General features: G+C 41.1%; 1 protein-coding gene across 1 annotated transcript in view; it reads left to right on the top strand.

The window, feature by feature from the left end:
- ATRX (alpha thalassemia/mental retardation syndrome X-linked) overlaps positions 1 to 10521 on the top strand; it is a 58458-nt gene extending 47937 nt beyond the window's left edge. The window contains exons 30-34 of the mRNA XM_010072887.1: positions 6163 to 6312; positions 7514 to 7639; positions 8529 to 8624; positions 9186 to 9314; positions 10149 to 10521. Coding sequence (XP_010071189.1) covers positions 6163 to 6312; positions 7514 to 7639; positions 8529 to 8624; positions 9186 to 9314; positions 10149 to 10427 — 780 coding nt within the window. The 3' untranslated portion in view covers positions 10428 to 10521. The remainder of the gene's footprint in view (positions 1 to 6162; positions 6313 to 7513; positions 7640 to 8528; positions 8625 to 9185; positions 9315 to 10148) is intronic.
- Positions 10522 to 14668: the final 4147 nt, after the last annotated feature.

Here is a 14668-nt window from a genome sequence, read left to right as displayed (position 1 = left end):
TAGTGATAACAAATTTGTGATACTGTACTTCAAGGTCTCTTTTTATCTACCTGGGTAAGACTTTGTAAGAGTCAAATTAATCCATGCTCTCCTTTGCCAAGGTTTTTTGGTTTTTAGTTCCTTGTTTAACTCTTCTTGGAGGAACCATTAATTGAGATATGGTAGAGATAGGGATGAAGTTGCATTTATTTACTGTTTAGGTGAGGAACATTGGACAAGCTAAGATTTTGTAATCTGTCTTTAGTGTTGCCAGTACTAGCGGAGACCAGTGATGTTTTTGTAGACAACCGTTTACACAATTTCAGGAGAATGCTGATATTCTGTACTCTGAGTTAACATGCAGTAGTGATGTCAGACCTTTTTCTGACTTGGTGCTGAGTGGGCGTTTAAGATCACGATTGTTTGTTTTCACTGGGGCCTGCCTAAATCTATTTGTAATGGATGGGGCACATGTAGTAGTGGTTCATTGTCACTGCTCAACGTAGTAGTGGTTCACTATCCTGTGTGATACTTAGGGAACTGAAAAATGTACTAACTGAATTTAAAAATAAAAATTATAATTTTGCAGTCAGGCAGGAGTAAACTTCAGCAGTAACTGGTTCAGTTATTTTATTCTTTTTTCCCAGGTTGGTTTGTATTTAAGATGAGGCTATGGTTTTGTACTCTAATTTGTATTCTTTGTGTATGTGGTCTGCTGAGCTGTTGCACAATTATCTTTGCTTCTCACCAGGTGAATAGCTAGTAACCAGTAACACGTAAATCATGGCCTGTAGTTAGTTAACTGGTTGAACTGAGTTACTACTGTGCTTAGGTCATTGCACAGTGTTAGGGTGTGGGGAGGGAGCTTTTCCAGTTTGTAAATCTATTAATTCCAAGGATAAATTGTGTGTTTTCCATTGTGGGCTATCTGTAAATCACTATAATATAATAAATTGTGGTCAGGCATCACATTGGCTTTCATAATAGTGAGGCCATTCTCTGAAACAGTCTGTGAGACCACCTACGGTGTTGGTGCAGCTGCCGGGGGGATTTAGGAAGTGTTAGCCCTCTAAGTGTTAGGCACTGTTACAGATGCATTTGAAAACCCTTGAAAACAGACTGTAATGACTGTGTCTAAGCTCTTTTTATTGCAGTGTTTCTCATTGCAAGCAGTAAATAGTCGATAACTCTGTTCCGTTTGGTACTTATGTTTACTGTTTCGACAAACCCACTTTTTAAAAATGATTTTTGGCTGCATTTGTCTTCCCTGTGGAGCTTGGCTGATTGGGATATTTTATTTTCATTTCATCCACAATTAGGTTCTTGCTTTGCACACAAAGCTGAGCTAGTCCAGTAGAGGCAGTGACTCCTTCCTTGATTCCTGTCATCTGTTTAATTGTGGCTCATGCCCTATTTATATTATTGTAAGTTTAACTTTTATGATTTATTTCCTATTCTGTCTTTTTTTGGTCTGTCCAGTTCTCTAAAATCCTATGTAAACAATCAAAAAGCAAGTATCAGCTGTAGGAAGTATTGCAGTAGGTGTTACTCTCTAGATTGTGTAAGGTCATTCATTCAGAAGGTTAACTATTCCTTATTTCAGTGTCATGTTAGCAGAGACGCAGGATTTAGCTTTATAATTATAAAACTTCTTAACTAAGTTAACAACACACTCAAAGCATTTTTTTTTTACATTAATTCAAAAGACTTGACATGCTTAGGAAAACATTTTATTGTAACATCGATTAATTACACAGCACTTGGAGATGAACATTTTCTTTGAGATCGTGTTGCGTGATTTTCCAACGCTTTGTTCATGAACACCCAACCTGATCTCTGCAGCTCTTAGCTGCAAACAAAGGCCAGAACACTTCACCTGTAGTCCTCTTCCATCACTGAGCTGCCTCCCCCTTGCTTACAAAGACTGAGCTCTTCCTTTATAGTCACCAGCAAAGCCAAACTGGCATTTAGGCTAAAAGGTGGCCTTAGTTCTGCCTTTTACAGGTTTTGTGTATAATTGTCTCTCTCTGTCTTCAGGCTTCTTTTACCTCTTCAGAGCGTAGTCTGTTGAACAGTGTTATCGCTGAGTAATTTTACTGTTGTGCAGAGAGTAAGGTAAGGGATTACCTTTGCAGTCCTTAGCGTTGGTGGGAAGTACACGGGAAAACCACGTGAAGATACTGGAAGTGCCACGTGGAGATAGAGCAAGGCTCTGGAAGGGCAGATTCCTCGGAACATGGGTACAAAGACGTTTGAAAAGACACAGTTTAGAATTTACCCCTTCCAAGCACGTTTTTAGAGGGAATTCTGAGCAGGAATTAGGTGAAATGTTTTCCATCTTTTCTCCAACAGTCCAAGCGTGAAGGTGGAAAATCCTGGAGGGATAATAGGTTTTCTGGTGGATGGCTGCAAAGTTGGAGAACTTGACTTCAGTGACACCCCACAGTGGCAGGTTCTGTAGGTATGCAGCCAGGAGTTGTGTATGTTGAGGAGGAGTGATTCAGAGCTGAGCAGTAGGGTTCTTCTTGTAGCTCTTTTCAGCTTCTGGTGTAAGAAAAAAAAAGGGTTTTAATTCTTTTGGTTTTTAATGGGTTAGGAGAACTCATTCCATATTGTTGGAAAAGTCAGAAGTAAGGCCATTGTGTGAAAGAAGAAACAAATACTACTTGATTTTTAAAACAAATCCTTGAGAATTTTGTTTTTACAATAATCCAAGTTTCAGTCAAACCCCAGTTTTCTTAGAAAGTGTTGTTTAGGGGGGGAAAGATGTTGAATGTTGCTGTTTTGTATAAGAAATCACATGGCAGATGTGCAGTATGTAGTTTTCCTGGACGCTTATCAAACTTGACATGCAAGTTTTAATTTTAGCAGCAGTTTTCTGCCCTTTGTGGTCTAAACAAGACCTGCAGGTTGCCGAGGAGTGCTGAGGAGCCAGAGCGTATGGTTCAGAGGGGAAAATGCCTCTTGCACCGCAACCGTAACTTCATAGTGCCGTTCCTCTGCCCTACCCCTCTGAAACAGCTTCTGCGTCTTGAGCAATGTAAATACTTGGTTTTAGTAGAAGATTTTTATTGGGAATGTTGTTCCCATGAATCATTAAATTAGTCTCAACTTCCACGGCTTGATTTCATTCAGCCGCTATCCCTGCGGAGTTGAAAAGGACAACTTGAGAAATTCAGTCCAAAAAAGGTGTAGCAGGTATCTTAAAACCGAGGCGTGACTCAGTCAAGTTTGCTGTATTTAAGTATAGAAATAATTACTGTTTACAGGCCATGAGCTTTGTGCAATTGTGGTGACTCATGATCTGACATGGACTAAAGGCATAAGCAGGGTTTGTTGTTATTTCTGTAGAGTAGCAATGCAAAAGGAGAAGATGGTGTAAAGTGAGAAAATTCTGTTTAATGTATTATGATAGTGTTTTGGGTGTTAGATTTTACTTTGCTATTAATTTTACAGTGGTTCTGGTGTCTTTTTTTTTTTTTTTTTTTTAAATCAGTGTGCTTTCTGACTGGGCTATTGTTTTGGCTTTTTTTTTTTTTCAAGTAGATTCCCACAGACTCTTAACACTCAGCTCCCGAAGGATCGGAGACTTGGCTGATGTGTAAAAGTTTTCTTTTTTTTTTTTTCAAGTAGATTCCCACAGACTCTTAACACTCAGCTCCCGAAGGATCGGAGACTTGTCTGATGTGTAGCTAATGGGAAAAAGTTTTTTTGACTACAAATGCTGATAGCTGGTCTGGGTGATAAGTGCAGAACTGCTGGGGTGCCTTGGCCAGTGTGGTACATATTTTGGAGCAGTATGGATGAGGTAGGAGCTGGACAAAGACAAAAAGAGAGGCCCCTGTGTGTCCCTCGGAGCTGGCACTGTTGTACCCTCTGTTCCTTGCTGCTTCTTCCCCAGATCAGCATGTTCAGTGGATTAGAGTCGCAGTCACATTTTTGTGTGAAATGAAATCTTGGCTCAGTTGAGGTCATGTAATGCAGATTGGAAAAGCAGATTAAAATAATAGTTCAGATTCAGTTGGATGTAGTATATCATTATTTTATACTACCTCAGGACCCAGCCAGGGCTTGTGTTTTACTGTAGTTCCATACTAGAGGACAATTTTGTGAATTTTGGAAGGCTGTTGATCTCAGAATCAGAAGAATTTGCTGCTTATTTAAATTTATTTTTTATTTTTAACTGTGGTATTAAATGTTCAATTGGTTGAGAAAAACTTGTTTATGAATTACAACATAACTCGCATTCCTTCATGGAAGATTTCCTTTCTAATGCATTTATCTCTCCATAGCATTTAATATCCATCAGGATTTTTAAAAGACAATTTTTTTTTTTAATTTAAAACCTTTTTTCAGCATCTTTTCATTTTTTCATTCATCACCAGGATTTAATCTTAAAGGTTATAAACAAATTGATAATCATTGTTCTATCAACAAGCTAAACAAATGGAGAGGAATGCTTATTCTGATGATTTTTTTGTGCTTAAGGTGAATTTATTGTTTTTTTCAATGTAAAATTAAACAAACTAAATGGCAGTACCTTCCATATCCCGGTTCTCAAGCTCCGTCATTAAAGTTAATGCAAAATAAAGTTTAGACAAAGAAAAGCAAACACACAGTTGGATGTAATTTAAACCACATTTTGAAGACTGTGTTGGCGAAGTGAGTGTGGATTATATTCCAGTATTGTTTTCAATAATAGTGTTGCCATGGAAATTAATGCATATGCATGTGCAGGAACCCTGCACACACTGATGTACAGCGGCGTTATGCTGAGAGCGCTCTGATTGTGTTAGTTCACTTTTGTCGTATCTTTGTGATTTCTCCACCTGCTTCCTCGAGGTGTTTTCGCCATATCCTGTTATTGCGTCCCTCTTCTCTCTCTGCCTTCTATCCCACCACCCCCAAAACACCAGTGTTTGTTCCTTGTCCCCATGACTCGTGGGTATTACATGGAATATTTTGTTGAGGAGCTGGTGATGAAGGCATTGGTTCAAACTTAGGGAGACCAGGTGGGAGAAGGATGAACCAAAGCCTCGCTGATGGAGTTGGTTAACATAACTGAGTTTTAAACACACACAGGAACAAACAACTTGCTGTCGCTGTTGTGACAAAACCGCTGGTCAGGACTTCCACTTGCAGTTCCCAGTGTTGTTGCAAAAACCTGTTTGCTTGTGGGTACAAGCCATCCTCTTCAATCACAGTCCTATCTGGATTGTAAAGTGCCAGGGTAGACGGTTCATACTCCTGTTTGTACCAGTGCCTGGCAGAGCGAGGGTGTGATGTGGAGTGGCTCTGGAGGTGTTTGTATCGTTCTGCTGCTCAAAGTGTGTTCAGTCCATTCACTGTAATTCATTTCAGGAGTGGTCCAAAAGTTCAGTGAGTTCATGTTTTTGTATTGTGAATCTTAGACTGAATGCTGATGTATATTAGAGCTTTCTCATATATCTATATAAAAATACATAAATATATATTAAAATGAAAATATGGCTATATGTATATAAAATGTTAGTGTGCCCGTGAAGAAAACCTTCACAATAGTTTGCCATTATAAAGGATGTTGTAAATATTCCCGTTAACCTTAAAAGAAATGAAGCATTGGGGCATTGTGGAATACGGAGTCTGACTTGTAACCTGCTGCTCAAATCCGGCTCGTAGCAGTGATCTGACCTTTCTTAGCCCAGGTGGGTGGGGGACGATTCATCTCGACATGCATCTTACCAGTTTTAAGAAAACTGCTTTTTCTGTTGAATGCTAGTGGCCAGTGGATGGACCCAAGTACTACTTAGTGTTTCAGATGCTGCAGAGGTGCTCTCTAGATATTAGAGATGCAGATTATTGATGGGTCCTCCCAGGTATCCAGCCTAAGCAAAGGGAAAATCATGAAGCACATTCCGTTCCTTTTAGGTTCTCAAACTGCATTTGTTGGTGTGGAATCTGAGTGCATTCCTGTGGTTCATTAAGTGATTGGACTGTCATCTCTGGAACAGATTGTTAATCCATTACCCTCCCTCGGAGGAAAATTGTACTTTTCAATTATTTTTTAAATTCTGCGTTGCTGTGAAGTGCTCTGAGCTGCTGTTTGGGAGATTGGGTCAAAGCAGTGAGCTGGGGGTGCACAAAGAGTAAATACGGGAGAGGTACTGAGTGACTTCTCGTTATAGCGTCTCTTCATTTGGACAGGATACAATTCTGGCAGAATTGCTTCAGATCCATAAAGAGTATATCGTTGGGTATCACGAACATGATTCACTCCTGGACCATAAGGAGGAGGAGGAACTCACTGAAGAAGAGAGGAAGGCAGCGTGGGCAGAGTATGAAGCAGAGAAGAAGGTAAAACTATCTAATCAGCTTTACATCTATGAAAATAACCTTTCCAGACTTAAGCACCACTTCCCTTTTCAGTTTGTTTTGGGGAAATTAATTTTCTTACAGGCCAAGAAATGGATATGTAAAGCAAATGTTGACACATTGAAAATGGAGATACTGTGTCTTATTTGGTCTTTTGGTGGTGGTCTTCTGTGTGCGTTTTCTGTGTTCCTTTCATTTAAAAGTTACTTTTTTCTTTTACACACACATTTTTTTTCTGTTTCGTAATACAGCTCAGGTGGTGTCCTGTGTAATACCCCTCTCTTACCATTTGAGGTGAATTTTTACCATTTCTACCTCCATTAAAGGTATACTATTGATTTCAGAATGTTTTGCCACGATCCCACAAACATACAAGCATCTGCCAGAAAGGAGCTGAAAACTTGCTGCTTTTTTTTTTTTCCTGTTACACCCTGTGTCTTGTTTATTTGATATTTAAGCAGGTGGTAGAATTAAGAAAATTGCAAATTGGCTACAGGTTTGGGATTTTTTTTTTTACTGTAAAAGGACTATGGTAACTTGGTGTACCTGGAGTCTAGTAGCAGAAAATTCCTGGAAAGGCAAAGTTTGGTATTCAGAGCTGTTCAGTAATCTGAAAGTACAAAAAGTGGATGTATGAATTGCAACTGACCATCTTGAGTGAACAAATGACAAATGAAATGGAGTACTGGGTGAAGGTTTTGTGAGGGAGAAGAAATAGGAAGATAGAATACAGTAAGCACTGAAACTGCCCCATGAGAAATCCACGTGGGAGATGAGATTTTTTTTTGATAAATTATGCATTTCACTTCTTCAAAATGTGATTACAGTCAGGTCAAACTCAACATCAAGTAGTGGGCTTGCAGGATAAAAATGCATCTTAAAGAACTTAGGACATACTAATAATCCTTGGTCTTTTTTTTTCTTGGTATACCAAATAATTATAATTAAGCTCAACTCCCATATTACTCAGGACTAGAATTCATGTTCCTCTGTGATGAAAATGTGCTTTTGAATAGAGGTTTGGAAAGGTTCCTCACCTTATCAGGGTAGGTTCACCTTCATGCACAGTGCTTCTCGTCTCCTCTAAGGGCTGATCTGTCTGTGTTGGCTATTTCATGGGTTATTGTGGAAGACCATCAATGGTCAGAGTTTTTCACATCTAAGTGCTTTTTGTGTTTTTAAGGGCTTGACCATGCGTTTCAACATGCCAGCTGGGACCAATATGCTTCCCACAAATTTCAACTCTCAAACACCATATATTCCTTTCAATTTGGGTGCTCTGTCAGCAATGAGTAATCAGCAGCTGGAGGTAAGTAGCAATCCAGGCAGTGTAACACGTCTGTGCTGCTGCAAGTGCGCATGTCATTTTCTTTCACAAGTAATGGTTAATGTCATTCTTCAGTATCTTGATATTCATGTAACTGTATCCTGTTTTTCACAGGGATTTTGTGTGTGTGCGTGTAGCTGTATTGAACACTTGTCTGCATGTAAACCTATGTAGCATCTCAGGATTCTGGAAGATTAACTGTGTTCTTTGCAGACGTTAATTACCATATCTAGCTTTCCACCTCCATCTGTCTTCTGTCCGAGAAGGAATGAGAGAGAGGAATGTGTGCTCTGTTCCTCAGTTATCTCAGCTCTTGGTTTGCCATCCTAGCTGGAGTAGCTGAGGGCTTTCCTTCCTAGTCAGATGCCAGGCTGTAACTGCAGGGCTTGAAGCACCGTTGTTGTACAGTACCTGCTAGTGTCAGTGAGGAGTCTGTGCTAAACCCCGTGCAAATCAAGGGGACCTGTGTTGAATGTAACCTGAGGAATATATGCCGGTATTATGCTAAAATAGGTAATTCAGTATTTTGAGCACGCAGAATGAGTTGAAGCTGTAACATCATCAAAGTCAGTATCGCAGAAAATTTGACTGGGTAGAAATGCAGCGCTCCTGTGATGATCTGAAAACCTTTGGGGACAAAAATTTTTTTTATAAATACTCCATATGTACAAACTTACACATCCTACTCAATTACTCTGGGCTGAGATTCAGTTGTGTGGAAGCTTAGACTCATTGACTTGCGCCTGTGGAGAGAAAAAAGTAATGAAAGCCTAGGTACACGAGGCAAAGATGAAGAAACTTGTAAAAGGTTGGCAAAGAAATGTGTTCTTTGTATCTGTGCTTTATAATTAATTTTCTGGTGTTTTCTCAGGACCTTATTAATCAAGGAAGAGAGAAAGTTGTGGAAGCAACCAACAGTGTAACTGCAGCAAGAATTCAGCCCCTTGAAGACATCATTTCAGCCATAGTGAGTGACATGGAAAGCTATAGGTTTAGATCAGGAGGTGGGAAAATGTTATCAGGCAAAGAAATTACTATTGTATATGGTCATTCAGCTAATTAATTGCACTATTAATTAATATAACTTCCAGTTTGTGTTGAGCTTTATCCCTGCAGCTTGCAGTAACCCTTAATGGTCCCTAGATGACACAGAGCCGTAGAGGACAGCTAGCAGTTTAGACCCATTATTATTGGCCATGCTCTGAAAATGCTGATTTTCTACAAATAAGAATAAGAATTATACACAAAAAAGGCCTGTGTCCTATGTCTTGTCCTTATCTATCTATCTTGGGCTGCCACATTTCTCACTTGCCCACAGTAATCTAGAGGTATATTACCTTAATTGGCAGTGAGAAGAACGAATAACTCATAGTTCTGCTTCTGGTGAAGTATGATTTTGCATTTACTGGAAATCGGGCTGTGTGTTAACTCTTGATGCAACTCTGAACATAACACAAGACCTCAGTTGCCATTACGCTTTTGTTAAAAGGACTAGTGCCATGAAGGTTTTGTTTTTTCTCCTTTTCAGTGGAAAGAAAACGTAACACTTACGGAGAGCCAAGTGCAGGCCCTGGCACTGAGCAGACAGGCAAGCCAGGAGCTTGATGTCAAGCGCCGAGAAGCCATCTATAACGACGTCCTTACGAAACAACAGATGGTAAAATATCTCGTGTTGATTTGATCAACTGTCCATGTTTGAACTGGGATGTTGAGTACAGACTGTCTGGGTGTGTGTTCATAAATGGAAGTATCCATTTCGGTTCACAAAGATGTACCTCCAGAACGCGTGTTTCGGTGGGTGCAGTATTTGCTGGCGTTGTGTCACGGTGTACGTGACGTAACATCGGGAGGTGGTGACTTCTGCACTGTGGTGGATGGCATTGCTCAGCCTCATCAGAGGAGACTCCATGAGAAGTTCAGTTAAAAAAACTTGCCAGATTTTCTGTGCAAGTAGTTTGCTTGAAGGTCATGAGGCTTAAAGAGAAATCTGATTCCCAGAGCTCAGAAAGCAGCTTGCGAAACACGTCTTAGAAAGTGTCGGTAATGTTTTTTAGCTTAGAATTATTTTGCCAAATCTGAAAGTTGCCCAGATTATGTCAATGGGAAGAGTTTTCTCTGAGGCAAACTAACATTTAGCGACAGTCCACATGCAGGACTTTCAAAGGGATGATGAATGGTACCTGAGAAATAATGTTGTAACTTATACCTGGGAATAATTTCACAGTGTAGTGCACGTTGCCATAGCAACTCACCTAGACGCTGGGTGCAATACAATGGGCAAGTCATTAAGAGAACCTAGCCCTAAATGGTGTCACTAAATGGTTTCTCCAGTAATCCGCTGGTGAATACCATCACATTAGTGATGGCGATAACAATGGGGCTTTTCTCCTTCAGCCACACTATCCCTAACAAATCGATTTTAACTCGGAACTTGATACTTGCGGCATGGAGACGGGTCGGGCGCTCAGAGAGCTCTGCTTTCCCTCCGCAGTTAATCAGTTGCGTGCAGAGGATCCTGATGAACAGAAGACTCCAGCACCAGTACAATCAGCAGCAGCAGCAGCAGATGTCTTACCAGCAAGCAGCAATGAGTCATCTCATGATGCCAAAGCCTCCAAATTTAATCATGAATCCTTCCAACTACCAACAGATAGATCTGAGAGGAATGTATCAGTCAGTGTCCGGGGGTATGCAGCCACCGCCGTTACAACGAGCACCCCCCCCCATGAGAGGCAAAAATCCAGGGCCTTCCCAAGGGAAATCGATGTGATTTTGCACTAAAAGCCTAAAGGATTGTTAAAATCAGAGAAAGAACTTTTATTTTTTTAGGAATCAATGGCTTAACAGAACTCAACTGTAAAAAATTTAAAAAAAAAAAAAGAAAAAGAAAAAAATAATAGTTTGGTTGGTCCCCTTAAATGCCATGTTCCATATTAGTGTTTCAGCTTTGTTTAAGTAGGACATAATGTTTTCCCTGTTGTCAGTGATGTTGCCTAGAATCTTCTTACATATGTTGAGTACAGGAGATAACAAGTTGTTTTCAGTGAAAACAAGTCCTCCCGTAACAGTAGCATCTCCACAGGTTTCCTGTCTAAACTCCTATGCTTGCTTTTAGTAGCCGCGAAGCTCGTCATCGGATCTGAGAAGCTTAGGAAGGACTGCAGGTCTGTATGTGTCAGTATGTACCTTCTGTGAATTGTAAACAGCTGAGTTCTTGATTAGAGTTGATTCCTCAAATTATGGAACACTTTTCTGCTTACCCATTTCTTTATATTAGTGGGAATGTTACAACAGGAATAGTCTAGTTTCCTTTTGACTGAGGTCTGGACTTACACATCTATTCCGAACGAAACAGGAACTGAAAATGCTCTTTGAAACAGAATTGAGTGCAATATTCTTAAATACTACTGCTTGGAAACTTTTGAGTCATGCAGTTATGTAGAAACTGTACACAGCCTTAAATACTGACTCGGGGAGGGGGATTGCTCTTCCCTGGTCTTCTGCCATTTTTCATTTTCAGTTTTACGTGATGGAATAACAAATGGTGATCTTAGAGTTGGAGATGTTTTTCCTTCACACGCTGATTTACTCTGTGCGGAGTCCAGTACAAAGCACATTTCTGTTAACTCCTTAATGCTGGTGCTACTGTCTTTGCCCATTGCCGGCAATGGGAGACGGGCCAAGAAAATTAAATTCCTGGTATTTGGGGGGTTAAAATAGTGATGGTGGCCAGGGTCAAGCCCTGTCATATAGACAAGTTTAAAATGGCAGAACCATTGCTGAGTTAAAATTGATGCAAAGAAAGTGCTGGAGCAACTTCCAGAGCTGTCAGAACAGTGAAATCCCTTTTCCTCTGTTAGGTAAGAGTTTGGGTTGTGCACTCCTCCCCTTCCCCTTTCGTTTGTGTGAAGACATGATCTAGTACAGAAAGCTTGATTTTCTTGTTTTGTTTTGATGTAGACCAAGGATAAATTTCTGGTTTATTATATATCATTAGCACTCTCTTTACCCACCCTTTTTATGCTTGTGAAGATCTGATTAAATACAAGTAGGGCTTTTCTTTGAACATAGTTCGGTTGATTCTCCCCCCACACCCCCCCCCAAAAAAAAAAAAGGTTCGTAGTCTGGGGGTAAAAGTAAGTGACAGGAACATTTGAGGCAATGGTGTATGGACTAGAGAACTCTGGAGAAATGAGCAGATGGAGGCGTTTGCTCCAAATGTTGCTGGACTCCTCTGACTTGCTGACATGGACTGAAATTGTTTTGGTTTCTGGAAAGTTTCTTGCAGGAGCTTGAGTTCTTGCCCTGAATGGACAAGTGGTTTTTGCATCTAAACATGCAAATCTTAGACGGTAATTTCATTTTGTGATTGAAATTTGGTTTGTGATCTGAACAGAGTTGGTTTGATCTGTTGCAAACCCAGCTGACAGGTTGCTGCCTTGGACTCTCTTATGACGAGACACCACGAACGAACCTCAGTGCGTGCTAGTGCTCTACCAGCTCTGCAACTAAACTGAGTTGCAGGGGAAGGGAGCAAAAAGAGACATATTCGCACTAGAAGAAACAAAATGTGAGACTTTCAGACAAACATTTGAAGGCAAATGTACTCTGGGCAACTCTCACCGATATTCCTACGTGTCGTGAGTAAGAGAAACACTTTCTACCAAACCTGGGAATGTTCAGTGGAGTTTTACAGTAACTCAAAGACTTAAATGTGGAAGTTTTAGGCAACATTTAAAGGCACATTTTTTTTCATTCTGGACAAAACTGTGGCTAACAGAAGACTAACGCGTAAGAAGAAATCAGAGATAAGCATTGAAATAAAACTCGGACCACTTTGCATACATGTTTCTCACTTGACATTTTAGCTGCATAACAATGTGCTTTGAGTATAACATCAAGCTTTAACAGATATTTAAAGACAGAACATACATCAGTAAGGTAATAAAAAGGCTCATTTTTATATTTGTTTTAGGTGTTTTAACTAGATGAAATGGCTTAAGATGACGAATAAAAATGTTGCTTGTAATACAGTTTTGCCTGCTAAATTCTCCACATTTTGTAACCTGTTTATTCCTTTGGGTGTAAAGCGTTTTTGCTTAGTATTGTGATATTGTATATGTTTTGTCCCAGTTGTATAGTAATGTTTCAGTCCATCAACCAGCTTTGGCTGCTGAAATCATACAGCTGTGAAGACTTGCCTTTGTTTCTATTAGATGGCTTTTCAGTTCTGTATTAAATATCTTAAGTACGATAGAAAAGGTGTCACCTCTTCCTATAAGGCTGTTTTGTAATATATATAAGGACTGGAAATGTGTTTCTAAAGAGGAGAAGCATTCAAGTATGATGATATACTATCTGTGTTTTCACCATTCAAAGTGCTGTTTAGTAGTTGAAACTTAAACTATTTAATATCTCATTTAATAAAGTGACCAAAATACATCCACGTGCCTTGTGCTACCTTCGCCATACAGCGTTAACGCCGCAGGAATTCCGCCTGAGAACCTGGCTCTTGAGAACTGCGCTGTGAGTTTCAGCTCTCTTATTTTTTTCTTCTGCAGCGAGGTCCCTGGTACGGGATGTGGCCATTAATTTAATTTAGAGAAAAGAGTTGTGGTCCAGGTTTTCAAATGATATGAATTAATCGCAGCTTCTGCAGCCAGTCTGTCTTAAAAATGAGGAGTGAGCTCTCACCCAGCAAGAATAAGTTGTTGGGAGTGAGGTGAGGTTCGACTTGGTCAAACCAGAACAACCTCTTTGCATATTTTAACCTCAGAATTGTACTTCTCTCTTAATTATTAAATCCCACCTGTTGGGCAAAAAACCCCCTTTCCTGCACAAAAAAAAAAAGGCATAACTTCTGTTTTAAATCTGCCCCTATGCTATGCTCGTTCCTTGTACTTGAAGCTCTTTTGGGGCTTGTGGCCGGTGCTGCAGCCGCAGCTCGGGGAGGCACAGCCGTGCTTGGCGGTACGGAGAAAGGGCAGATGCCACGGAAAGGGTTTGGTATGAAAATAATCCAGCTGTGCTCTCGGGGGCAGTGAGGGCAACGTGTTTTTGTAAATTTTAACTTGATTGAAAACTTTGACAGAGGGCAGCAGGAGGCTCATGCATGTGGCAGAGGCTGGATGGCGGCTGTGACAGGCTGGGGAGCGTCCTGGGGCGAGTCCCTCAGACAAAACAGATCTGTGAGGTGCTCTGACACCCAACGGCAGCTTGTCGATATGTCAGGTGCTAAATGCTCACCCTGTGGGGGTTTTTTTGTCTTTACCTTAGAAGCAGAACTACTCCGAGCTGGGTAAATAAAAGTCAATTCACCAGTTCAAGAAAAAAAAGTCTTGGATAAATTTTCAGCATTTACAGAAAGACAGACATCCTGAACGTTCCCAGCTGGAGATGTTTGGAAAAATGCTGGTGCCACAGCATCGGCCCCGTAAGCACGCAGCGTCTGAGCTTCCCAAACCTGCGCAGGGGTTGCACGACGCCCCGTGCACCCTCTGTGCTGCAGAACGCCGCTGGCCTCGCGCAGAGCGTTCCTCTCTGTTCCTGCACCCCCTGTAGCGAGACCCGAGAAATCACCCACCTCTGCCCCAGCCTCCTCCCTCTTCTGTGCAGCTGCTCCCAGGATAATGTTTCCCCTGCAGCGTGCCCACCCCTCTCCGGTGGAAGGAGAAGGGTTGAAGCAATGCCTTTTGTCCTCTTCACTGTGGTGTTCCCAGACCCACGGCTTTTTGTGCATAAAACAAAAGGTGACGGGCGCAGCGGAGTTCCTGTGGGACCGCAGCCGCCCTTGCACCAGCCGCCTTTGTCCCTTTGGGAGAGGTTTTCCAGCGCCGGCGTAACTTTGAAGCGCACAGGAATTGTATGAGCTGAGATCCCAAATGCAGGTTGACGTTTCCTTTTGCTAATTTAGCAGAGTCGGATTGAGGCTTCGCAAATGTGTTTTCCTTTAAAACTTTCCTAGCAGAGCCAGGGAGCCCCTCGAGGTCTGCCGGAGCATCTTGGCCGCTG

Source organism: Pterocles gutturalis, unplaced genomic scaffold, assembly GCF_000699245.1.
Source record: "Pterocles gutturalis isolate BGI_N339 unplaced genomic scaffold, ASM69924v1 scaffold38887, whole genome shotgun sequence".
NCBI classification, from domain to species: Eukaryota; Metazoa; Chordata; class Aves; order Pterocliformes; family Pteroclidae; genus Pterocles; species Pterocles gutturalis.
This window is presented reverse-complemented; position numbering and strand designations above follow the sequence as displayed.